This window comes from Phyllostomus hastatus, unplaced genomic scaffold (assembly GCF_019186645.2).
Source record: "Phyllostomus hastatus isolate PE091 unplaced genomic scaffold, TTU_PhHast_1.1 phas_contig_65, whole genome shotgun sequence".
Lineage (NCBI taxonomy): Eukaryota > Metazoa > Chordata > Mammalia > Chiroptera > Phyllostomidae > Phyllostomus > Phyllostomus hastatus.
The window spans coordinates 9934209-9961766 of NW_025333932.1; the positions used below are offsets into that span (position 1 = coordinate 9934209).

At 39.3% G+C, this 27558-nt stretch overlaps 1 protein-coding gene across 1 annotated transcript; it reads left to right on the plus strand.

The window, feature by feature from the left end:
• Positions 1-6434: 6434 nt before the first annotated feature.
• FABP5 (fatty acid binding protein 5) lies at positions 6435-10626 on the plus strand. Its single transcript, XM_045849465.1, has 4 exons — positions 6435-6572; positions 8990-9162; positions 9532-9633; positions 10377-10626. Exons 1-4 carry the CDS (start codon positions 6494-6496, stop codon positions 10428-10430), a joined length of 408 nt encoding a protein of 135 aa, XP_045705421.1. The 5' UTR covers positions 6435-6493; the 3' UTR covers positions 10431-10626.
• The last annotated feature ends 16932 nt before the right edge of the window (positions 10627-27558 follow it).

Genomic DNA, 27558 nt, shown 5'->3' on the forward strand with positions numbered 1-27558 from the left:
CTTCATTATCTCTCACTCAGTATTTCTTAAAGCAGATCTTCTTAAATCTGAGCAGGATTTACCTCAGGTGGCTTTGAGGCATTTGGCACATTAATTTTAAAGATTAATTTGTATCCCTTTAGTACCCAGATCTGGTTCCTGCCAAAGAGATGACTTGTCCAATCAAACTAACAAAAATTTAAAGTTTCCAGATACAGTTGAAGGAAATAGGACTATATGCTCCCTGCCTACAAAAATATTTTTTATCTGTGGTATTTTTTAATTTACTTAACATTATAAAGATAAATGGTACTTGATATTTTCAGATATTTCATATTATCTGAATTTATCTGATATTTTCAAAGACATTTAAGACCTGGAAGCTTTCAGAATTCATTGAACTAAAACAGAAAAAAATGTTAATGTTTGTGAAATGAAAAGAAAAAAAGAGAAATGCAGTTCCTTAGCTGGTAAATGATCAGTTTACAAACACCTTGAAGACAAGGACTAGATCCATTCTACACAATTATTACTTGGTCTCAAAATGTAGGCTGACTTGAATCAAAGGAATCTGTTGTATGTGGGCAGCTCAGTTTGCTATCATTGTGTGTATACAAGCTGCACATGACATATTTGATTAATGCCATGTGGGTAGGGAAAGGCAAAGTCGTCCCAGCAATCCTTCCCTCCTATAAGACGTCATTCAGCTTAGATGTCACGAGAGTGCTGTCATAATTCCATACTTGAAATGTGGGCTTTGGAGCTACTGGATGGGTGAGAATTAAAGTCCACAACTCTTTATCCAACATCATTCAATTTGAGATACTCAGAGTAAAAGAAAGAATTGTTCATAATTACACCAGGGCAGCAAGCATAACTCAGACCTGTCTCTAGCAGACTGGGACCCATGATCACTGTATCTCCCACTATGCAAAAATCAGAATGCTCAGTTTCGCTAACCAATCAGGGCAAAAGATCATTAGCAACCCCACCTTTGTCCTGAGAGATTAACTGTGTATTTTTGAGGCTGCAAGACAGGTGACAAGATTTGAGATTCATGGCACAATTATTTTTATCACACCTTCTGAAATAGACCCAAACCAGGATCATGACTCCCCTCCATGGTAACACCCAGTTGGCCTTCCGGCTCCTTTATGAAATCATAGCATTTAGCCAACCTAGAAGCAGACTTGCTTCTTTGGAACCTCAAATTGTTTTTTTGTTATTAACAGGAAGTCATGCAATTGAGAAACTATTGCTGCGAAATGAGGAATTCAGTACTAGAGGCATGAAGGCATAGGGAAATGCATGGGAGGGTAAAACAAACTCTCACACCATGCTGTTCAATTTCTCCCTTTATGTTTGGTCCAATGCAGCAGTGAATAGTAAACTTGAAGGGAGCTATGGTATCTACAGTGGTTGAACAGAAAATAAAGATCCTGCCTCTTGGCTCCATTAGAAGAGCACACAGAGTTACTTCCATACTGTCTTTGGAGCTCTGCGCCCACCTCTGAGGGATTATACGGCAGCTCTTCCCATCACCAACCCAAGAGGACCAGAAATAGGACCAAGAAATTCTTTAGTTGGATTTAGGTGTAATTAAATTCTGATGACTCTTCTTAAAAGCTCAATAGGGCAAAAGGAAGTTGGGGGCCTGACCCATCAGGATAAAAACTCGCCACTGGATTTCTGTGGCTCAGTGGATTAAGTGCAGCCTGCAAACCAAAGGTTACATTTTGATTCCCAGTCAGGGCACAGGCCTGGGCTGAGGGCCCAGTCCCCAGTAGGGGATGCATGAGAGGCAACCACACACTGATTTTCTCTCCCTCACTTTCTTCCTCCCTTCCCCTCTCTCTAAAAACAAATAAATAAAATCTTTAAAAAACTTGAAAGTAAGCAACCCTGTAGTTTTTTAGATTTGATCATAAAAATCATTAACTGTTGTGGATAAACATTAATGAAGAAAAACGATCAAATGGTGTTAGAAATCTGGGGAAAAGAATAGTGAGTTATAGGTTATTGCATGGAAGGGGGGACTGAAAATGAGGATGTGCCATCTGTAAGAGAAGAATTTGATTTCTATCCAGTGGAAAGATCTTATTTGGAGGGGTATTTTTAAATTTGTTTTTATAATTTTTTAAGGGCAAATGTACCCTTTATGAATTTGTCATGCTCCATTTCAAGATGCCCCTTTAAGTATTGTGTTGTTGTGTTTTTAGATCTGAGACACTTTGAACACTGTCCACATGAGGCATGAACAGGTCAGCCCAAACTACATGTTTCTGCAATGTGTTGCCATGTGGCAATGACAAATTTAATAACAATATATAAATCTGGAGAGTAGAATGATATGTGTAAGGGAAATGGATTGATCTTACACTGAGATGAGGCATTATGCCCTCTGCCTATTACAAAACCAGTCATATTTTATTATTGTGACTTTTGCATTGTCTCATTTTCCCTGTAGCTATTCCCTAGTCCAGGTAATTTAGCAAGTGTGTATTTAGGGTAAATTATTTAGGTAACTGGAAAGTTTTAAGGTTTATTCATTTGCAGTTCTGTTGTGTAAGAATCAAATGGCTTTAAGGAAAAAAATCATAAAATAACTCCATTTCTGCAACTGCTTTCATGAGAAATAATCTTATTGCCCCAAATGACTCAAAGCAAGCTTCCATTGATGGATGGCGGCTTTTGCCAATTCCTTGTTGTAGATAAATACACTGAAGGATTCAGAAGGGAATATTCAGGGTGTGCCTTAAGTAAGCATTGTGGCTCCTGACCTTGTTTTCATCTGGGAATTTTTGTTGGTGCAGACAGCCTCAAGACATAGAGCTGGGTTCTACCTACTTATTAGGATTTTCTCTTGGAACTGATTCCAAGTGGGATTTTCTTTAGGAGGATACAATTTTAAGCTGGGATGCAAAACATGGCTATATCAGGACAAGCCAGAAATAGGGTAAAAAACCTGGTCATAAAACTTAAGGGAGATAGTAGGTTCAAATAACCTATTATCCACCCTTCTCATCCCATTTAAAGACACCTATCAGACTTCCCAGTGAGGAGAAAGAAAAATACCTACATAAGACTAATTAGAAAAAAGTTCACAAGTTGAGTAAGATAGTTTTTGGAGTACATTTGTCCAATTCCCTGTCTCTTCTGTATATGTTACTTAGGAATATAACCAGAAAATACTTATCATTGATGTGAAAGTCACAGGATGTGTCAAAGCCCTGTGCATACTTTATAGCCTAGCTCTCAAAGCAGTCCCCAGATTAGCAGGACTGGTGTCACCAGGGAGTTTTTTTAGAAACACTTGATCTTTCACCTTACTCTAGAACTACTGAATCAGAATCTGCATTTTAACAAGATCCCAGGTGACTTGTTTGCACACTAAAATTTGAGAAGTGATTGCTTTTCTTCCCTTTGCTTCCTCTCCCCGCCTTTTTGCACTAACCTCGCCACATATTGAGAGAAGACTCAATTGTTTGAACATGAGCTGTTTGGTGGCTTCTGTAATGATTTATTTAATGGGGTGTTCTCTGTTTCTCTACCAGCCACATGCTTGCTGTCCTAGGAAGTGATTATATCCTATAATCAACTTTATGGAAGAAACATTTACACAAACAGTATCTGAGAAGTTGCCTTTAAATAAAATCACACAATACACACCAAATCTACACGTGTGACTGTGCAATGTGAAGCTGATAAGCTCCTTACATTCATCAAAGAAAACCTAAGGGAAATGTTGCATTTCGCCACTAGGTGGAAGAAGAGTAATTCTAAGTATATTTTTTAGGGCCATGAACTATATGGCAGGAAAGGGACCTAAGAAATAATTTAATGTAATTCTTACAGCCTTAATTTCACAGATGAGAAAACTCAGGTTCAGATATATTAAGTAAAATTGCATGTCTTACAAATGGAAATCTTCTAAAGGTACCGGGGGAAGAGGTGCTAGTAATTCCAGTTTTTCAACCATTTTCATCCATAAGATAGAGTGTTATTGTTCTCCAGCATAAGGGAAGACATGATGTGACAACTATATTGCCTCCATGCTTCGACTAAAACTAATGACTTGCACAATTACTTGTGTAAGTAATACAAAGATACAAAGGTTGTTCCTGTTCCCTGTATTATAATTGAGTGAAAATTCCCGTCCCCCTTTTTCCAGTGAAGAAATGCTCAAGGATCCCAAGAAGTCATATAAGACTTAAGCAAATTTGTTTTTATAACATTTTTGGTTTTTACACCTTATATTGGGCTCAAGTTAAGTAACTTAGAACAAAACTTCAGTTAGCAGGTTAAGGTAGTACTTAACTGTTTTTCAGAGTTTGAAATCCATTACCATTTTTCTTAGGAAAGAAAGGGAACCTGGGCTTGCAAGACATTAGAAGTGATCTACTCCAATCTCTGTCTGTATATGTATTACAGATGAGAAGTAGAGGAGAACTAGGGATAGAGTACATTGCCCATGGTAGCAGAACACTCGCCAGGCCTTTCTTTGTTCTGCGGGAGAGACAGGAATGTTGGCCTATACTTTTGTTATTTTTTGTTGGTGTGTTTTGACCACAAAGAATTATTCCATTCATCACATCACAAAGTGTTTTTAAAAGTTAAGTTTCAGGTAATACCTCTGGTTTAAAAACTATTTCTCAAGCACCTAAATATTTAGTAATATAGTGACATTTTCTTTTTCATATTTCTGATTGATTATGAGCATCTAAAACTTAGTATTTCAGTACTGAGTCCTGGATATTACTACTTTATTCTGTACAAAAACAGGTAAAATATTGAATCAGCCCAGTAAGAATGCAAGTCCAACCACACAGGGGCTGCCTGTCTAGGAGGTGCAGTAGGCTGCCCTAAGTGTCTGGAAGCCATCACTTGCATCACTGAGCAAATGACCACTTAGCTGCCCTCAGAACATGAACATTTCCTAAACAGTAGAGCCTCAGTGCAGGTCCTTAGAGCTCAAGGACAGGGTCTGTGCCACTCAATATGAAAATGGCACCTAAAATTATGTATATGACACCAGCACACACTCTGGAATATAAAAGGCCCTGGATAAATATTTGATTAATATACTACACAGATAGAAACTGGTCCTGAGATATTCAAATAGCACAAAAGGAAAACTGGGGTGACCTAAAATGAAAGGGAGCCAGTGCAGGGGAAAAAATGTCATGAGGTGTGCTGGGAGATGACAAATCAGCTTCAGGTTTCAGTTTGTCAAGTTTGGTAGATGGTTCAGGAGCTGCAGCCTCTGCTTTTAGCTCCATGAGAGTACAGGAAGCCAGAGGCAGCCGGGTGACTTCACAAGGTCTGCAGTAGCAGGACCTAGACAGGGATTCTAGCTCACCTTCATACTTTCCCTGCCTTATTTCCTCTTTCAAAACATTGGGGTAAGATTTTTTAGCAAAACTTTGATGATTAGAGTTACTGGATATGAAGTGCTCAGGAAGCATGGCCTCTAGCACAAGCAGCACTCAATAAATGGCCCTGATCTCTGCCAAGGCAGCCGGCCTCTCTGCATGGCAACTTCCTCACCTGAACCCCACTCACCCCCACAGGGACCCAGGAGTACAGAGTAAGCTCCTGTGACAAGTAATCTTTGAAATGTATAACTGCTACACACAGTTGGGTATTATCATGATTAAAGATGAAGAGGAAATGCCCTGGTGTCTAAAGCCTCTGGATTTTTGAGAAGAAACTGTAAAGAGTTCATTCCTTTGGGAATATAAACTAATGAAACATCTTGCATGTAAACATTTAATAACAATGACATGCACTTAAGCTGAAACTTCCAACGGAGTTTTAGTTTGGAAACCAAACTTCTGGGGACACCTCAACCCACACCACATCTTCTGATAAAATCTTCTAACTCATTCAGGTATACACACACCTTGTGGTCCTAATTGGGCCGGGGGTGGCCTAAAGGGGTGGCCTGAACAAGTCTCTCAGGAGCGAATGGGATGTGAATTTGTTCAATGACTGGGAGCAGACTTGAGTAAGGCATATGCCGTACTTCTATCAATCCATCAGTCAGCCAAACTGCTGATCAGTTCATTCTAGCCTCCCGAACCCAAATAAGGCTCACAATTGCTTGGGGTATTTTAAACAGAAAATGGACGGTGGGTTGGTGGTGAAATGTGGGGTCAAGGAAAGGCTGGCAGGCTCCGGCTACCCCCAGGCTTTCAGGGAGTGAGGGGGCGCTGAAGCATGCAGGGGCCCGGGTCGAGGGCGCGCCGGGCGGGTCGGAGCCCGCAGGCGGCAAGGGAGGAGCCCCTGTCCTCCGCCGGCGGAATGAGTCTCCACCTTCCGACCCCGGATCGCGCGGGGGCGTGGCGGAGGCGTGGCAAAAGCCGGCGAGGCGCGCCTCCCGCCTCCCATTGGCCGCTTGGCGCTGCTCCGCCCCACACCACGGGTATAAAGTAGCCAGGCTCAACCACGCCACACCGCTGCTCTCCTGGTGCAGGATTCATCTTCGGTTTCCCGCACGCCTCCCGCGCTTACCATGGCCACCATTCAGCAACTGGTAGGAAGATGGCGCTTAGTGGAAAGCAAAGGCTTCGATGAGTACATGAAGGAACTAGGTGAGGCACCGGGCCTGGCAGTGCTCACAACGTGGCAGGCATGTGTGCGTGTGTGTGCCTATTTGTCCTCGGGTCCTCCCATTTCGGCGTGCTGAGCTCAGGGGCGGACATACTCGGCGGCCACCTACAGCCTTTCCCCTTCCCCTTTCCGCCATCAATCCCCACCACGCGGTTCCCACGCTGCTCTGCACCACGCGGCGAAGCAGCCGGAGAGCTGGGTGTGCGCGCTTCCCGCGGGTCTCTGGACTCCCAGTAGGACCCGCCGCGTGGTGCACCCAGCTGTCTGCTACTTTCCGTAGTAACTTACCCCTCTTCCCCATCCTCCCTCCTCCTGCCACTATCGTGTATCTCCTCTTGGTGGCCGCATCTCGCCTACTCTGCTCCATCTTTTGTTCCTAGATGGCAAATGAGTCCCCTCCCTCTTCTCCCCGGAACTTGGTGCCTGTGGAGGGTCCGAACGCCACTGCAGCCTAGCTTTCGTCCAGCTTTTGCGCCCCCCCCCCACCGTTAACGCCACCCGGGCCCTTTGATGGCGCAGCTACCCGGTAGCGTCTGGCATCCTCGACTCAAACCCAGTGGCTTGGCGCCACAAGCGCTGACCATGCCTGGCCTTGCGTGAGGTTGGCCACAGTGGGCGGGTACCTAACGTGCCAGGGGGTGGCCGCCTCGACCCTCGAATCTTCAGAGTGAGGGGTGAGTGGGCTCTTTTGGAGAAGCGCAGTCAGTCATAGCGAGGCAGGCCACCCTGCTGTCACTCCCTATCAGCGTACATTACAAGCATGGCCCTGAAGAAGACACGTGCCTTCTTCAAGGCTTCCTTATAGAGGAGAATGGGTCCCAGGGAGACGTTTAAAATTTACTGTCTCACTCAAAACAGTGCTTCATTCTCGTCCTTTCTAAGCCAGTAACAATGATTGCATGCTGGTTGAGACATTGGATGGATTGACAAAAAAAAACAATGGACTTTTGTCACAGGCCACTAGGAGTGTGATGGAGTGGCATACATAGCCTGGGCCCTGTCTGTGACGGGGCTTCCAGCCCTGAGACAACTATGGAACGGACGATGAGGGGGCTTTAGAAGCTACCATCCCACCACTTTAACGAGGATGCCCCTAGGGTACAGAAGTCACTATGAAGACCCTTGTCTTTGTAGTCCCTGTGGCATTTCAGAAACACTCCTCCAGACTTTCTACAGGACAGTGCCTGGTTCAGGCTGATTCTGTGGGGACTCTTGAGTGTACTTAGGATACTAGGAGTAAAAGAAGGCAGTGGTTTCCTTTTCTTTTCCTTCACTATGAACCTAGATCAAGATGGCTATGAAAAAAGCGATTTACTGCACTCATATCCAAGAAATACACCTTTTGTGTCTATTCACCTGTCTGAGGACCAAACATTCTCTTCCTATTGAAATTGAATGTGTTCATCACATGGCTTGTTTTCAAAGTTCTAGGGTTGCCAGGCTCAATTCATTAGAATGCAATCAAGGTATGGGAAGAGCTGAGCCCTTCATTTGTCCAAAATGAGAATAAATAGTAACTCAACTAACAGCACAAGGCACCAACCCTGTGCTGGCAGAAGAGCATGCTGGAGGGGACATGAGACATTTTTTTTTTCTTTTGTGGTCGTTGTCTTCAAGGTCGTCAAGCCAGTTTTTCTCCTAGGTTGTAGTCTCCTTGTCTGAGGCAGGGATTTGGCCCAGATCTAAGTTCCCTTGTAAATGTTAACACCCAGAGGAAATACACAGATTATAAATTAGATGTGATATCAATATAGTTATTGAATTCCATAGCTATGAAATGTTCTGTATTTTTGAAGGTAAGATTTTTTCCATTTGTTACCATTATGATTGTGCTGTTTTACCTCTTAAAACATTGTGCTATTTTGAGTATCTCAGGACTGGTTTCTACTTGTGTAGTATATCAATCAAGTATTTATCAAGGGCCTTTTCTGTGCCACACTATGTGCTGGAGTCATATACTATGGGAGGTAGAATTGAGTAAGTCACTTTTAGAAGTCCGAAGTTGCTTCCCTAGCTTTCTGAAGGCCAGCACAGCATGGTAGCCAAGAGCTGAAATTTGGAGGCAAAATGCCTGCATTGTTGGTCCCCAGATCATCACTCGCTATCTGAATGAGCTTGTGTAAGTTACTTCAGTGATTCACTTCGTCATTTATAAAACAGAGATAATGCACTCCCCCCCCCCGCCCCCGCCACCTCACAGGGTGGGGCAAGGCATCCATGATTTTGTGTATGTCAGGTGGTAGCACCTGGTGAGCACTGGCTCTATCTTTACCTTAAGTTCTTGGTAAGTGAGTAAGTGACAATACTCAGAGCACAGTAATTGCAATTGAATCGCTGCTTTTATTCTGTAAGCTATAACTTTGGTATTCCTATTATTTAACATGATTAACATTCACAGGTGTGGGAATGGCTCTGCGGAAAATGGGTGCCATGGCCAAACCAGACTGTATCATTACTTTTGATGGCAAAACCCTCACTGTGAAAAGTGAGAGCACTTTGAAAACGACACAGTTCTCATGTAACCTGGGAGAGAAGTTTGAAGAAACTACAGCTGATGGCAGAAAAACTCAGGTCAGGCATAATTTATATAATCACAGAAGCTTCTGGAATGATAGATTGTATTAATAACATTCTTACTGTTTATAGGCAGGAACTTAATGAAAAAAGTCTCGAGTTACTTTATGAATTGAGTTGACAAATTAGTGTGAAAGGATTGGCTTCATAACATAGTCTATTTTGTAAAAATAGTTTAAGGAACATGAGAGTTTAAGTGTCTTATGTGTGTCTAGGTTGAAAAGCTTCAACTCTATTATGAATAAAATTGGTGTGAAGTAGACCTAGAAAGGAAAAGTTGTAAAAATGTTGATTAAGGAGGTTATGAGTCATGGAAACTCTTATAATGTCCTTTGGAAAATTAAAAAATGTACTTTATTTTTGCAGACAATCTGCAATTTTGTAAATGGTGCATTGGTTCAACATCAGGAGTGGGATGGGAAGGAAAGCACAATCACAAGAAAACTGGAAGGCGGGAAAATGTTGGTGGTAAGTGCCCAGCTTCTGAAGTCCTTGTGGGCTAGTTGTTTGTGTTCATAGTGCCCATAACTGTATATATCACTGATCATGAAAAGGACAAGTAAATTGGGGTAGGAAAAAATGCAAAATAACACCATTACACTGATAACTAAAAAGGCCTTCTGAGGTGATGTGGCAGGGCATCGCTGGAGCTGGGTTTAGTCTGTACTCCACTGAGACCAGCATCATCTTGGGTATGCCACCAAACTGCCCTCTGGGGCATACATTTTCTCCATTTCTTTAAAATGAGGAATACTATTTGCAAAGACCAAATGAATTATTTCGATACTGCAAATCAATATGTTATTGTTCAGCAAAACATACAGAAATCTAGCCCTGGCTGGCGTAGCTCAGTGGATTGAGCGCGAGCTGGGAACCAAAGTGTCCCAGGTTCGATTCCCAGCTAGGGTACATTCCTGGGTTGCAGGCCATAACTCCCAGCAACCACACATTGATGTTTCTCTCTCTCTCTCTCTCTCTCTCCCTCTCTCCCTCCCCCCTCCCTTCCCTCCCTAAAAATAAATAAATAAAATCTTTAAAAAAAACCATACAGAAATCTTATGCAAAACAACAGGTTCTAGCTTTTCAAACCATGGAATCCTAACATGTATTTTCTTCGTCTGTAAAGTAGATGACAAGGTTTTGTAGGATTCTTATCCTAACTTCCACCATGCAAGACTAATGTAATTCTTTAATATTGTTCTTTCTATTAGGAATGCATCATGAACAGTGTCACCTGTACTCGGATCTATGAAAAAGTTGAGTAAAAATTCCATCATCCTTCTGTACAGGAGTTAGCTGTGAGGATAAACAAGCTCAGTTCAATGAGCAAACCTCCCCATGCTTTTTTCCCCCCATTACTGTTCTGTTATCTTCATTGCAAACATTTTACATGCAACTATTTCCAAGTGTTAGTTTAATTAGAACCAACCCTTTGGTTAGTAAATAAATGTGTTTATGCTATACCAGTGTTGTATGCTTTTTTTTTCAACTTTATAGGAAATCAATGATGAGTTTTAATAATGAATTGCATAAATTCTGGGTAGTCTTGAGGGTACTATTATGAGATTATATTTTAGCAATTTATATAGAGAGCTATTACTGTGGCAGATACACTACATTCTTAAGCTTGCCCTGTGCTGTTTGAACTTTGTGTTAACACAAGATTTTTAAATTTCTGGCAAAGATGGTTGTCATGGAAAAATAGCCACATATACTTTATAATTTAAATATTGAAATTAGGCCAATTAATAACCCTTTAATGGCCCCAAAGTGTTCAAGAGAAAAGGAAGCGTTACATGTCTCTCATTTTAAACCAACAACTAGAATTGATTAAGCTTAGTGAGCAAGGTGTGTTGAAAGGTGAGACAGGCCAAAGAGGCTAGGCCTCTTGTACCAAACAGCCATGTTGTGAAAGCAAAGAAGGCATCCTTGAAGGAAATGAAAAGTGCTACTCCAGTGAATACGTGAATGATAAGAAAGCTGATCTGGAAAAAGTTTTAGTGGTCTGGGTAGAAGATCAAACAAGCCACAGTGTTCCCTTAAACCGAAGCCTAATCATGAGCAAGGCCCTAACTCTTCAATTCTATGAAAGCTGAGAGAAGTGAGGGGGCCTCAGAAGAAGAATCTGAAGCTAGCAGAGGTCATTCACGCAGCTAAAGGAAAGAAGCCATCACTTTATTGTGGTGTGGAACTGAATCTACAATATTTTTTATGGGGCAGTCCTGCTCCAGACTTACTTTATCTGAAGTTCTATCTTGGTAATTATCATCTCCATGCTAGAGTTCCCCTTTTATCCTCTTTTCCCTCTTCTAATAATAGTGTACATTTTATGATTCTCCCTGCACCAAACACTAGGCCAAGTACTTTGAAAGTTTTGTGATTCTCAGAATGATCCAAGATGATGGGTACTCACTATTGTGTTCTTCCTGATTCAGTTGAGAATGACAAGGCTTAGAGTCCAGGAAATGGTCCCTAGCCACACAGCAAGCTCACATCAAAAAGCAGATTGGAGCACACATCTGACTTTAGTCCCGAGCTACCTGCCACCCACCACGTTCTCATTTCTATACTTTAGCTTGTGGACTGGGGCATTGCTTGGGGAGGGGTAGGTCCATGCTTCTCACATGGGGAATCTTTGACATAGTGGGTGAGAAGTTGTCTTCATTGTTGTGTACTGTAGCAAGCATGGTAGGATAAGCATCCTAAGAGCATTGTCACAAAATGCACATGGCACCCATAAGTCTACCCTGGGCACCCCATACATTTCCAGATGTCTTCTGAGTGGCATCATACCTAGTTGAGAATCAGAGTAGAACAAAGGGATCTAAACTTTATATTATCTGGTGTCAATTAAGTCCTTTCTGCTAAGCAATCCTTTAATGTCAATGGACTCCTATCCAAAGATATAGGGCCTTCATTGAATATTTTTGTTTTCTCTGAACTGGTGGTATGCTGGAATGTAACCTGGTTAGTTCTACAACACACAGGATCTCTGGGGAGACTCCCATTTACCCAAGATCTACCAGATCCCCAGTGTTCTTTTCTGTGCTTCAACAGTTGCTGCTGATAACCTGCTAGACAATTTCCTGAGGATGTCATGTCTAATTTCAAACTAGTTTAACCTTTCTAAAATAAAGTGTGACAATTTACATGCTTGGGTTTTGGAAGTGGACAGTCCCAATATCTAATTCTGGCTCTCTACCTTTTAGGAGCAGTGTGATTTAGGACAAATTACTTAACTTTTCTGAACTCTAGTTATATCCTTTGTAAAAAGATATAATATTGCTTATAGAGTTGTTATAAATATGAAATCAGATAGTGCACATAAAGCACTTAGCACAGGGCCTAGCACAAGGTAAAGGCCTAATGTTTCTCCAGTACTGCCTGGCAAAGCTTTCTGTGCTAACGGAAAAGCTCTGTGACATCTGCACTGTCCGATCTGGTGGCAGTAGCCACACAAAAGTTGCTATTGAGCACTTGAAATATGGCAAGAGCAACTGAGGAATTGAATTTTAAATTTTATATAACTTTAATTAATTAAAATATTTATTTAAATACCCACATTAGGGTTAGCGATGATTGATTTGGACAACACAGAACACTAATCTCTTGTTTTTTAAAATCAAATTTCTTATTTTTTTAATTCCAAACCTAGTCCTCTTGTATTATTCTCCATGTCAATCCATGGAAATGTTATATTTTTCCAGTTCCCAGGCTAAATGCTTTGGAGTCATCTGCAACTTTTATCTTTCTTTCCATACCATATCTAATCCATTAGTAAATGATTACTGCTTTATCTGCAGAATATATTTAGAAATCAACTACTTCTCATCTCTTCCATAGGTACCAACTGATTAAAAAACCACCATCATCCCTGACTTCCTTGTTTGCATTTTTATTCTCCCAGAGTTATCATCTTAAACATTAAAGGATGTCATTCCTGGGGAGGACCCTCCATTTGTTCCTCACTGCATTTAGAGTAGAAGCCAAAGTCTTTACAGACGTCCAATCTGATCTTGCCTGTCTCCCAACCTTCCAACATCTCCTGATTTCTTCTCTTACCACTCAAACATTTTCCCCCAACCACTGGTCATTGCTGACACAAGTGTGCTCCTGCCTCGGGGCCTTTGCGCATGTTTGCTGCCTCTGCCTGTAACAATCTTCCCAGGAAACTGCAGTCCAGGCTTTCTCAACTTTTTCACTTCCTTCCAGTCTCTTCTCACATATCACCTTGGCAGTGAGTCATGCCCAGACCACACTGCATCCTCCCCCATACTCTCTAGTCCTTTCTGCTATCCTTGCTTTTACCACCAATATTGACTGGCTATATATTTATTTGTTTGTTTGGTTGGTTGGTTATTGTTTGTCTCTCCCACTGGAGATAAGCTCCATGAAGAAGGGACTTGGCTTTTATAGCGTTCTCTCTCTAACACTCAATTAGGAATCACCTGGGACACAGAAAATGTTCAGTAAATATTTGTTGAATAAATAAATTCAGTAAAAAATTGATGGCTTCTCGGTGCCTGTTTAACACCTTTTAGTACCACTCAACACCTTTTATAATTTTGCTTCAGTTTATTTTTGAAACCATATTTCTTACCTTTGTACAGATAATTCAACTTTAGTCAGGTTCTTTACTCACTCCAGACATAGTATGCTTGATGACTATAGAACATGGATGTCTGAAATGGGAAGTAAGGATGCACCCCTGTTCCTGAGCTGGTATGTCAAACACTCTGCTCCACCAGGAAACTAACTGCCCAATTCCAGTCAACAAATTCAATTTATTTTCTTACTGTTGAGTATTCTGCCAACAGGCAAGTTCTGTCAGAATTGGACCTGTTGTCTGTGAAACATGGTGCAGATTAGAAACAATTTAATACAAGTGACATGGTTTAACATAAATCAAACTTTCACAAAAGAAAAATGTCCAGGCAACTTTATGTCTGTGAGCACTTTCTGGGCATTACCTCTTCTCTTCAAGCACAATGTGAGTGGCTGAAGGTGATGGTGATAGTGAAGCACAACTATGAGATCTTTGTAGACAATATGAGACTTTGCTATATGCTGTATAATAATGTTGCATTTATTGCTAATGTTGTGGTTTCTTGAGTCTTAATCCCTTCAACTGTTTTCTCAAATTTCTGATAGTCAAATCTGTGCTATGATCCTAAAAAGGTTGAGAGCCATCTTTTTAGCACTTTGATTTTAACACTGCCAGCTCAACTTAGGCTATTACTCAATTCTTGCTACTTATTAATCAATGATTCTTAATGTCCATGGTATTTGAAATTCACTTTTAAGTTTATGAGAGTAATTACAGCTCTTTTCTGGATGTCATGTACTCTCTGGCCCCTCCTTTCAGTGTTGTCCTCTTAGAAGTCACTGCCACTCGGTGGTCATGTGTGGTGTGGGTTAGTAAGAAGAACTAATAAAGTTGGTGAAATGGTTTAAAAAGCTGAGTGACATGTGTTTTGAAATTGTGAAAGGCAGGGTGGTGGGATATGTCACTGGACTCAGAGCAACTAGAAAATCACCAGAGTCTGATGACATTCTATGTGTCAGGCTATCACCAGATGTGAACATTTACTTAATATCAAGTCCATCTCCTCCTTCCATACCTCCTCCCTGTACACTGCACATTTTGAAAATATCTAAAAAGAGAATACAGTATTTTTAAGAGCCTTTTGAAAAAGTTCTGGTGACACATGGTATGGTAAACAAGGTAGAGTAGAGTCAGTCCTTTTTTCATGGAACTGACATTCTAGTGTGAGAATATGGAATATACATGATTAAAACAAGTTACCTAGAGTGACAAATGCAGCAACAACAATAAAAAAATCAAGTAGTGTGATGAGAAGCGAGCAGGTTTGAGGCTGCTTTATGTGGTGAAGGCCTCTCAGAGGAGTAATGTTTTAACTTAGACATGAATAATGAGCAGAACATAGGCAAGTGACATCTGGGAGTGGGCATTGTGTTCTAGGAAGAAAGACTAGCAACTATAAAAGTTCTGAGTAGAGACAGACAAGGGTGGCAGAATGACAGAAGCTTATAGAAAGTGATGTGTTTAAAAAAATTAATTGTGTAGCCCAGCTGGTGTGGCTCAGTTGGCTGGAGCGTCATCTCTTGCACTGAAAGGTTGCAGGTTAGATTGCCAGTCAGAGCACATGCCTATGTTGCAGGTTAGGTCTCCAGCATGAGTGCATGCGGAAGGCAACCAAATGATGTTTCTTTCACATTGATGTTTCTTTCTCTCTCTCCCCCTCTCTCCCTCTCTCCACAATATATATTTGGCCAAAATGTCTGCATAGTTTCTTTCCATAAAATTTTTAATTTTCACCAAAAGTTTTATTGATTTTGGAAATTTTGAGTATGTTGGCTGTTTCCTGTGTAGTAGAATGTTGATTTTTCTGTTAATGTCTCAATTTGATCACTATCAACTTCAACTGGTCTACTTGACCATGGAACATTGTCCAGTGAGAAACCTCCAGCACAAAACTTGATAAACCACTGTTGATATGCTTGATCAGTCACAGCACCTTCTCCATACACTGCACAAATCTTGTGTTTCAGTTGTGTTTTTTACCTCTCTTGAAATAATAAATCATACAATGCTACATATGTGTATTTTCCTCCATCTTAGTATTAAAATGGCTATACAAAAATCCACCAATTTGGTAAGTTTTTTTTTAAAAATCCAGTGATATGACAGCTGTTACAATACAATCTAACAAAATTGTTTTGAATGAAGTTATAGACAGCTAAGTGCTACTAGAGCCATCTTCCAGAAAAAAAACAAAAAACAAACAAACTTTTTGGCCAACATAATATATATATATATTATGTATATATTTTATATTTTATATATAATATAATATATATTATATATATTTTTAATTAACTGCATAAATTCTGAAGGTTTATGCAGTTAATAAATTGCCTGTACTAATGATTTATGAATCAGGCAGCATCTAATCCAGCAAGCAGGCAGATGGTCTGAGGAGTTAAACAAAATGGAAGACCTATCTAGAAAGGAAGGTTGGGCAAGGAAGTCATTAGTAAAAGAAAAACAATTCATTGGTGGAAAGTTAGAGTTCAGGGTAACAACAATACCTATTCATTGGCTTACTTGTGATGTTTTCCATTGGCTACACTTGTTGCTGGGCAAGAAGAAAATCTTCCTTCCTTCTGCTGGGGAAATAAAGTAAAAACACCATGCTGTTGGAAATACAAGGTACTTAATTTCTGTTTGGGGTAATTGAGTAGTAGGATGTGAGAGCTCCTTCTACAGCCCTTCTGGACTCCAATTTTGATTTGAAAAGTTGAAGTTTCTTTTATTGATTTTCATGGTTATAATGTAGGACAAGTCTAGTCTGGAGATTTGTGTAGGAAAAAAAGCATGTAGACCTGGCAGCTGCTCATGAGGGATCTGGGTTATACGAGCACCAAGCAAAACCATGAAGGGTCTCAAGTAGGAAATGACAGATGGCTTTTAAAAATATCAGTACAACATGAAGAACATATTCAATATTGTAATAACTATGTATGGTGCCAGGTGGGTACTAGTTTTTTGAGAGGATTATTGGGTAAGTTACATAAATGTCTAATCACTATGATGTACATGTGAAACTAATATAATATTGAAAGTCAACTGTAATTGAAAAAATTAAAATAAAAAAATACCCTAGTTTCACTTGCAGTAATAGAACACTTAATATTTGGAATAACTGTCTTATAAAAAACAACTGAAGACACTGGACAAAATAGTGTTTTAGTATTTCTTTAAAGTCACCAAGTGCTAATAAAATAGTGAAGAGATTTTTGGCCAGGACCTAAGACTACAGAGACTTAGCCCAGATCCTCTGCCCTGGAGCATTTGCCTGTGGATTCAGAAGTGGCTGAGCTGTACTTTTGGCAACAAAGCAAATGTTTGGCCTTTGTATGATGGTAGGGGGGCTGACTTCATCTTTTATTGTCTGAGAAAATGTAGTTATGAGGATATTCCTCAAAGTGCTGTTCACTGGTGGAGATTTGGAAAGCACATCACCTAGAAATGTGGGGTTGCTTAAATAATCAGAATGCATCCCCATAGGATTAAAAAAAAAGGCTATTAAGAGCTTGGGAAAAAACCTCACTATGCACTGTAAAGTAAAAAAAATTCTCAAATATAAAATATTGTTTACATGTCTCATTTGAGTCACAATATGTGCAGATGATAGAAAATTTAGAAAAATGTTCATAGCAGTTATCTGTTGGGATTGGGTGATGTTTTGTTTCTTATAACTTGCTTATCTATGTGCAATAACAAAAATGAACATTTTAATGCAAATAGTTTTACGTATATTTTTAATAATAAATAGTATATTTGAAAATACTATGTAAAAGTACAAAGAAGAAAATAAATAGCCATGGAAATCTCACTTCAATAGAAAATTAATATTAATATTTGTTATGATGCTTTCAAATAGTACTTTGTGTATATATATACATATATATATGCACATAGACCAAAAACCTTTTATACATAAGATCAACAACACAGTATTCTATTGACATATTTTGTATTTTTTTATTTTAATCATTGTTCAAGTACAGTTTTCTCCCTTTTACTCCCAATCCAACTCACCCACCCAACCCTCCCCACTTCCCTCCTGTTATATTTTGTGTTTTTTAACTCAAATAAGGAGAGCTTCACATTTTTAAAACTTAAACAACTTACTTATTTTATATTTCCTATTCATAAATGTTTAATTTTTTAAAAAATGTTTCAGAGTTATTAACAATGGTCCAATGAACACTCTTATACATTGAGGTAATAAAATCATTTAAAAATATTTTTTAAGTATTTATTCTTCAGTTAGGTCCTTAATGCACTCAGCCCTCCTTATAACATAGTCCACATATTGCCTGGCTGCACATGTAGTACATAGTAGCAGCTGATTAAGGGAACCTCTCATCTAAAAATTATTTTGCTCCCAAGAAGCAATTTAACTACCTTTTCAAAAAACATACTTTTTCCTTTTACAATTAAATATCTAAAAGGAAGGAAATGTTTGTCTAGAATCAACTCTGATGCACAAGTTACAGCACCAATGTTTTATTCATGATGGGACAATTTTCTCTTTCTCATATACTGGCTTCATGCAATATTGTGTTTATCTACTTGCTCACAATAACAAGTGTTTCCATCCTCATTCTTTTCCTTGTGGATGGTGCTATAGGGCCTCTAAACTGTGTGGATATGCCAGCAGGCTCTAGCACTTGGTTTAGGTTGTTTCTTGCTTGGCTGGTTTTGTTGGTTTATTGACCTTCTAACAAGACCATTACTAAATGACACACAGAGAAAAATTCCAATGTTATGTTTTAGTACAGTAGCAATAAAGATATTTTTTACAAAGAAGTTTGAAGAAGTTACATATAAGTGAACAAATACTTCTTTCATGATTCAGAATTGTTTTTACCAAGGTTTTCGGCAGATTATACAACCAAATACAGAAACTAAGCTTGCTGACTCAGTCAATTGCCCTAACTATTATACTCAGCTTCCTCTCTTTGCTACACAGGGCAGAAATACAGGAATTAAAAAAAAAAAGCCACTCTTTCTGAAGTAGTCAGACTTCTGGAAAATGGCCAGTCCTGGAGATAATCTCAAAAGCTTCTGATTCCATGTTGCAGTAATTAACATGTCAATAGATGGTTCTGATGAGAACTTAACTTCTTTATTCTGGAAGTAGACAGTAATTCTAGGGTCCCAGAAAATTGAAATCATTTAGCACATTTAAATTTTGGACAGCTGATGTTTTGGGCAGCTGATGGGGAAATGGTGCTATTTCAATTCCACATGTCAGGGGCACAGAGGTCAATATGAAAATAAGAAATAAGGCACCAGACCAGAATGAGGCAATACAATGTTAATGAAAGCAAAAAGTCCAAGAGCTAATTTGATAAAAATGTCATCAGAGTATTTGCCAAGCAGAGAATCACATTATCTCTATCATGGGTGTTATTTCATTCCACCTAGATTCTGTATACCTGCAGTAATTCTTTCTGGACCTAAGAGAAATATTTTCTTTATACCAATACCACATTTATAATTTGTACAACTTATCTATCTCATATGCAAGTCAGTTCTTCTTTAATGTAGTAGCTTTGATCAGTTACCAGATGAGATCTTTGCATCCCACCCTAACGTCAGCATGATTGAGATGGATTAGTTGATTGATTGATTGATTCATTCATTCATTTATTCATTCAATTCAAAAAATATATTTGAGCCCTTACAATGTGTCAGACACCATGCTAAGGGCTGGGCATACAAAATTCAATAAAAGTTAAAAGTCCTGACTTCATGGAGCTCAGAATCTGGAAGGAGAGATGGACAATAAGCAAAATCTAATGTAATAATTATAGGTTGATATACCAGCCATGAAGGACAAAACAGGGTGCTTGGTGGGGAAAAACAGCAGGGACCAACAATGGGGAGTTAGGAAAGGCCTTCTTGAGGAGAAGAAATTTAAGTTGAAACCTAAAGAAAGGAAAGGAACCAGGCAGGACAGGAACAGGGGAAAGCTTGCCCAGCAGGAGTAAGAAGCAAAAGTAGTAGAGTGGGAAAGGAACTTGGTGTGGAGCCAGGCAGAGGGGAAGGGGAAAGAGCTGTGCTGGGGTGTGGTCAGGGCATGGTCTGGGTCCTGCAAGACCTTTGAGTCCTGGGAAAGAGTGGGGATTTCATCCAGGTCTGTCAGGAAGTCACTGGGGAAGGGGGTTAAAACAAGGTAGAGTCATAGTAAAAGGTAGACATTCAAATCCCAATCCCTTGGACCACATATATTTTTGAATTCAGAATTTGCCTTGCACTTTAGGAAGTTAATCTGGTATATGTATATATGATATCCAAGTATTAATTCATATATTATATTACTTCCCTAGAGGCATCTGAATGCAGTACCCTATAATCAAACATTATAAAATACCTGCAGTTTAATGTGTCAAAATTCACACAAAGCAGGATAAATGAAGACTATACATAGACCTGCATCCATTGTTCTCAGGATTTGCTGCCTAATGAGTTCAGGTTCAATTAGGTTTTGCCACCAATTAAATTATGAAAAAAAATATCAGTCTTCAGAGCTTTTTGGATTTTGGATTCATGGATAAGAGATTATAGATCTGTAATTATCCCCTTTTCCTAAACTATAAGGACTAATATTCACGAATTAATTGACTCAACAAATTATTGTTTGAAGACTTCTCTATGTGCCAGGAAGTGCTCTGAATGTCTAGAAATGTATTAAACATGAAAATAGTCATATGTTTTAAAATAAGAAACCTACTTTTAAAAAATATTCCTGTATAAGTTTGAAATGTTAGTCATCTACCAATATAGTAAACTATGATTAACAATGACTCAACCACAACAGAAAAAACAGCACATCCCACTAAAGTAAACTAGCACAAAGTGTCTTGCTTTGTGGATAACATCAAAGTGTCTAGCACCAAGTTGGACAAGAAGGTAGTGAGATGCTGGAATGGACCATTGGCTGAAAGTCCTTCAATGTGATGCTGTGTGCTCCCATTTAGAAGTTCCTGATCCTCATCTTTGTTTTTGATAATTAAGGGAGTTGAGCTGCCCATGAGGAAATATTGTGTATCAAACCAAGAGTGTATTTTGGATTATTCTGTTTCAAATAATGGGCTTTAATACCATTCTTATAGGTAGTGCCACCTACAAGAGATAAGATAAGAACTTGGGATGGGCAATTTGAGTTAGTCTTAAAAAATAAGGTAGATACAAATATTATTTCCTTTTACAAATCAAGAAATAGAGGTTTAAGAGGGGACGGGGAGGGGACAATGAAGGGAATGGTTTTCAGGAACTACTATAAAGTACACATCGAGAAAACCAAGGGGGAGGGTGGAAGCAAGGGAGGGAGGTGGGTTTGGCTGGAGTGGGGGGATGGTGAGGGGAAAATGCAGACAACTCTAACTGAACAACAGTAAAATAACTTTAAATTTTTTAAAAAAAGAAATAGAGGTTTAAAAGCAATTGGAAGTAAAGAGCCAAGTGTACCTGGGAGTTGACCCCCTCTACTTCCTCTCCTGCTGTCCAGGGTGCTGACTGGCAGGTATGAGGGTGTGAAAAGCTCAGGTCCCTGCTTCAGGGTAGGCTACTCTGATATGTAGCTGACACCCCAGAGTTGCACTGTGGGTCAGTTCACCAGCCCTCAGTGGAACTCACTTGAGATCACACCCTTCCAGGGCTCCCTCCTCTTCCTGCTCCTGTCCCTGACTCCACCCTCCCCTACTCTGGCAGGTCTCTCTCCAGCACTTTCTTCAACAAATTATTTGCACAAAAATTCTTGCCTCAGTATCTGCTTCTGGAGAACTCAGAACTATCCTGCTGAGCCCTGCAGAATTCTTGACCCATGGACACCATAAGGCATAGTAAAATGCTGTTTGAACCATGAGTTGGGGTGATGTGGTATTCAGCACTAGGTAGTCAGGACTCCCTGCAATGCAGTGGTACATGTGCATAGTAGGGTATTTCCAGGCCTTCCCCAGAAGTGTCTATGGCTCAATTCATCCTAATTAGATACATATTCCAGACATGGGGTTTCCCTTCTTGCTGTAGAGCCTCTGCTAACACCACTGTATAAGGGCCCACAGTGTTTTATCTGCTCAAACATCACTGCCTTGCATCATATATTATGGCAAATGAGGTATGACAAAGTGTATATGACCATGGGATCTATTGGCATCACCACAAAGCACCTCACTCTGAAGATTCTAGCCTGATAGCACATGGAATAGCCTCTTGGAGGCAAAGGTGAGAGGAGTCACAGTTCTTCAGGAAGTGGTGTGAACATAGCATGAAGCCCTGACATACTGCTGGGTATCCCCAGGAGGAATCAGGTTCAGGAACAAGAGGCAAGAGCAGGCAAGACCCTGTTTTGCTAACAGGTGACAGTAGGGAAGACTTTGCAAGAAAAGACCTATGGCCTAATTTGCTCAGATATATGATGCTTTGGGGTTATACAGACTGATTGACAAGTACACTATCCAGTATGTAGTCAAACGGGGAAGTCTTTGCTGGCTCAGAAGCTGGTGGAAAAATGGGTGATGGTGTGCTGGGCATGAAATTAGTGTTATAGACATGTTTATTTGAGGCAGGCTCTTTGGATTGGAAATGCACCCTGCACTAAGTGGGTTTAACAATACAGTGAACTAATGTGGAGAGAAAGATGCTGTCTAAAAAACCACAAATAGCATTTTGAAAAGAATTCATATACTGTGGTACAATACATAAGTAATATACATGGCTTAGATTTCTTTTAAACTCCATAATTCTCAGCTAGTCACCTGTATTGAACTAGACCCTGGAATAAACCTCAACAAAGGCAGACTAAGGGAGTAATAATTTAGTTTAAAAGGGCAGATCCAGGTTCTTTAAGTCTCTACCTTATGTTTTCCCTCCTCTACTATTATCTTTTCTCTGCCTTTAAAAAACACGTTTACTACTTAAGGAAGGAGCAGCTTTGGAACTTAAGATGAACATGTAGATTTTTCAATCTAGCTCTGTGCTAAGTTTATTTTTTGAAAAAGGAACGTAGCAGATTGGGCTCCATAGTCTGCCTTTTTATCACTCTTATATTGAAATGTCCACTGGTTCAGAGTAGCAGGAATTCTCTGAATTGCTTTAGTTTACACATTAAATAGATATCACAAAACCTGCAACAATCTGTGCTCAGGTTCAAGACTCCTCTCAGCCACAGGATTTAGGTTAGCACTTCCTGAGAAGGGCTATTATAAATATACACACACCACCCACCAGCAAACAGTACTTGAACATGGTAATGAGCCTCTTGAATGAACAGGGAAGGGCTAGTGTGCAAACCTCCTCCCCTCACCCCACCCGCCCCAAAACAAAACAAAACAAAACAAAACAAAACAAAACAAAACAAAACAAAACAAAAAAAAGTTTCTTCTAAAAACAAAGAAAACATTAACTTATCCAGGCATTGCCTGCTACTGCAGGTCTGGTTACACTCCTGTTTCTTACATCTTACTCTTTCTAGGCTACCCCACACTTCATAATCTCCTCCCCAGGTAAATATAAAAGTGGTAAAAATAATAAGAGTTATTTTTATTCCTAAAGATCTGTATATCCCCTCACCTTCCTATCTTCATGAGTTCACTATGGACTTTCCCATTCTCATCATAGGGGAGGAAAACATTTTATTCAACCCTCTTAAAGTCCCTGGTTGGGTCTGAAAATGAAACTGACAAACAACAGAGTAACAGACAAAAAGCATACAAATGTTACTGAATTTTGAGATGTCTCTGGAAGCACTCACAACAGAATGAGGACTGAAAGAAGTGACCAGAGTAGGAAGTTTAAATATCTTTAAGAAAAAGAAACAATGAATTTGTGAAGCCCTGACAAGACAAAGGGGTTTGGACAAGAGGCTGTAAGTGGCAAACAAGTAACTAGGAAGATGAGGTGAGTTTAACAAGGCTTGCAGATCTAGTGCCTTCTCTGGGCTGATAAGAATGTTTCCAGTAAAAGGAGAATTTATTTTTTTGCCTTAGGTAGAAAATAGAAATCTTTTTTTCTGCATTTACTGCTTCTTAATTAGTTTCTGCTTAAATAATTTTCATGGCAAATAGGCACATTTGGGGGCGACATATTCTGGTGTCCTTCAGTGAATAGGTGTCCCAGAGAGACATGGACGGCCCATTTGGTAGAAGAATCCAGGAGAAATAAGTACAGATTCCTAGATATTTTTAGGGCTGGAAGAAACTTAAGGAGAAGTCAACCCCATGGCAGACATTTGAATCTCTTCTGAAGTGTGTAAAATTGATTTAAAAAACAACATCTTGCTTTGTGAACCCTTAAATCCACAAGCCTAGTTCCTTCCCAGCTTCGAAACACTAAATTACCAATTCCTAACTTTCAAGCCAATAATGTTTAAAAATGTCATAAATAATTATTGTGCATATCATACAAAACTAACATTATATATTACTGCCTAAATTAAGTCTGTGATTTATTTTTCTTCAAAACAGTAATTCTTTCCTAAGATAATTGTCTGGCATATTTCTCTATTTTCACTTTCTTCATAGCAGTGAGCAAACAGATATTATCTGTTTACCTATTCTTTCCTTGGTTTAGATCTCAAAGGGCATTGAACTGGGAATTTCAGGAGCATAATTAGCAGAGAAAACAAAACAAGAAACACTATATACAATAAACTACTTAAAAAATCAAATTCTGAAGCCAGATGGGACCTTAGTTAGAAATCACCTAGTAAAATACCTTCATTTTATAACATGAAAAAAGATAGACCCAGAGTGTTCATGTGACCTGTTCAAGTGGTGAGGCTTCTGCTAGATACCCTCTCTTGACCGCCAGACAAGGCTGTGAGAAAGATCTCAAGAGAAACTTCAATGCATAAAAGTCACTTTGACTTTTCTTGGTTCTTGAAAACTTGTTTACTAGCTATTTGAATTCTAAGGCTTGATTTCTTTTTTCTCTTTCTACTTCAATTTAAACTCTTTAATAGTAATAGAGGTATGAATCCCCTGACCCAATTTAATTCTCAGACAATTCTCAGTGTTTGGAAAGAATTACAGAGCCTCCCAGTTCTTGGCTGTTTGCAATAATGAAAGGGAGTAGAAGCATAGGCAGTCCAAAATAATAAATAATTCTTGAGAAATTTCAGGCTAATTTAAATATGAAACTCAATAACGAGTTTAAGTTATTAATGGGAGCATCCTTTCTAGGCAAGTCATGTATGCCAGAATGTTTAGGGCTTTGCTTTTCAAATGAGGGAACCTACGTAACTCCCTCAAATGTCATTCTTTTAGCTTGTAAGAGACATTTTAATAAGAGCAGCTGATGTTCTGGAATATACTTCAGATAGGAGAGGTCTGAGCAACGGGTTAGGGTTTATTTCAAAGGATGAAATGTGTTCAGTATACCTAGGGTAGTGGATATTAGAGCTGATAAACTTTCTATGATTAACTGCCTTAAATGGATCTCATTGGGAAATGTCAAAAAGTTGAGAGAGGAACCAAACGGAATGACCACATGTCACCACTTCTAGGAATATTATAAGCATGGTTGGATGTCTCTTTGAACAATGGTATTTATTACACCTGCTCCATCTAGTAAATTACTTTTTCAAATTCAGCCCTGGCTAGTGTGGCTCAGTTGGTTGGAGCATGGTCCCATGGACTGAAGGGTTTCAGGTTTGGTTCCTAGTCAGGTCATAGGCCTGGGGGATGCATGACTGGGTTGTGGGTCGGGTTCCCAACTGGGGTGCATACACAAGGCAGCTGACTGATGCTTCTTTCTCACATTGATGCTTCTCTTCCTCTCTCTCTCTCTCTCTCTCTCCTTTCTCTTCTCTAAGCATGCTCTTGGGTAAGCATTTAAAAAAATCATGGAAACCCTATGCAACTCTTCTATTTTTATTATCTTTATGGTTCTTACTTTTTTTTAAAAGAGAGGAGGTACTCTACTGTTTCTATTGAAAGGGAACTATCGTTGTACACCTCTTTGGAGATTTTGCAACCTAGACTTATTATGAATAATTGAGGATTTATTTTATTGGAAACATTTTTTAAAGGTTGCATCGATATATTGGAAATAAAAAGATGTTGACACAAAATAAAAAGATGGCATCTCATTACCCATCCTGAAGACCTGGGTGGATTTGTGACAGAGCCAGTGCAGAACACAGCCCTATGTTTTGTTTTAATGCTGCTAGGTGGGAAGAATACAGCAGATAAAGTTCTTCCTCATTCTCTGCACATGGCATAGTCCCAGAGTCTTTAAACTCTCTTTTAAGGATTGTCTTAGCCCTTGCATTTTCTGTTTTCTTCACATTGAATGAATCTTGTAAAGTATTACAAGATGAGACACCTTCATGGACAAGCATTTTCCTAAAAAGCAGTTCTTTTAACTACAGCCCTTTCTCCTCCAGGCTATTCCCACTTTCCTTTTCTTAAATATCCCATTTCTCAGGTTTTGACCACTAGGTGTCATAAATTTATAAAAATACCTCCAAAGTATAAAAATCAGCTCTCTTAAAAGGATCCCTGAGGGTTCTCACTTTCCATCAGCAACCTTAGAATTGTGTGGGCCCACATATTATCCCCATTTATGAGTGATTCAAACTCAGATAGTTCAGAAAAACTTATAAAATCAAGGAAAAACATAATGGAAATCTCTGTGGTGTCTGAATGGTTTGTCAAAGGAGAAAATATGTGTAGGTTTGAACTCACTCCCCACATGGCCTCCAAGGTGCCTTCCACCTCACTGCATATGACTAACAGGCACGTCTTTCTAGGGCTTCACAAAACAAGTGCACACTGAACTACCCTTCAGAAATCTTTGAACTACTTTGTAACAGGGATATGTGAGACATCTGGGCCCACTTATTTGTATTTCAGCTAAATGAGCTAATACATTAAAAATATTTTCAAATCATGGCTTTTTAAAGCTAGAAGGGTTCTTTGAGTGGTCAATAACTTTTTCATTTTATATTGGGAAGATGGTTCCTGAAGTGGTTCACTCATTTTGCAAAGATGGGTTCAACATTGGATGTCAATCACATGCCTCCCAACTCCAGGGCCTCCTACAAGTCTTCTCCATACCTACTGTCCTCAGGATTGATTCTTGTATTTATCTTGGAGTTTGAAGGAAATAGAAACCAAAGTATTCCTTAGACTGTATTAAACAACATAAGAAAAATCTTAGTTCAGTAAAAGGCTCCTTGTAAAGATTTAATGTTAAACAAAAGCAACCTATTATTGGCACAGTGACAAGAAACATATTTTTATGCTCTTGTTATACAACATTTGTGGAGTTCATCTTAATTCAGATAGGTGAAATAACTCTTCCATTTAGCTTTTCTTAATATTGCAAGTCAACCAGACCCATATACATCTTTTAATGAATTTTTTAAAAGATGATGATATTCAATGAAAAGATGGGGTCAATCTATTGGTATTCTAAGTCAAAAAGAATATTACTGTTGTTTTCTCCAAGATAAAAAGAGAATTAGCTGAGAATTTGGATATAAAAGCAGTAAAAACATTGTATTTTCAAAGTAGTTGTACCATCAAATAGTTAATTTTGTTTGTGTAATGTATTCCATTTCTTGGGATGAGAGAGGCTGTCCCCATATGACCAAAAGGCCTGGAGAGTCTATGTCCTGGGCGTTAGGACTCAGTTCCCAAGGAGAGAATCCTACATGTCCCTCTGGTAAACATGGCCCTTTTCCTCATTCTGAATGAAATTTCCATGGAAAATTCAGATGCAGCTATTCTAAGAGTAGGTATTTTCATCTAATTATACTAAACAATTGCTTTGGCTAAATAGTCTTATAC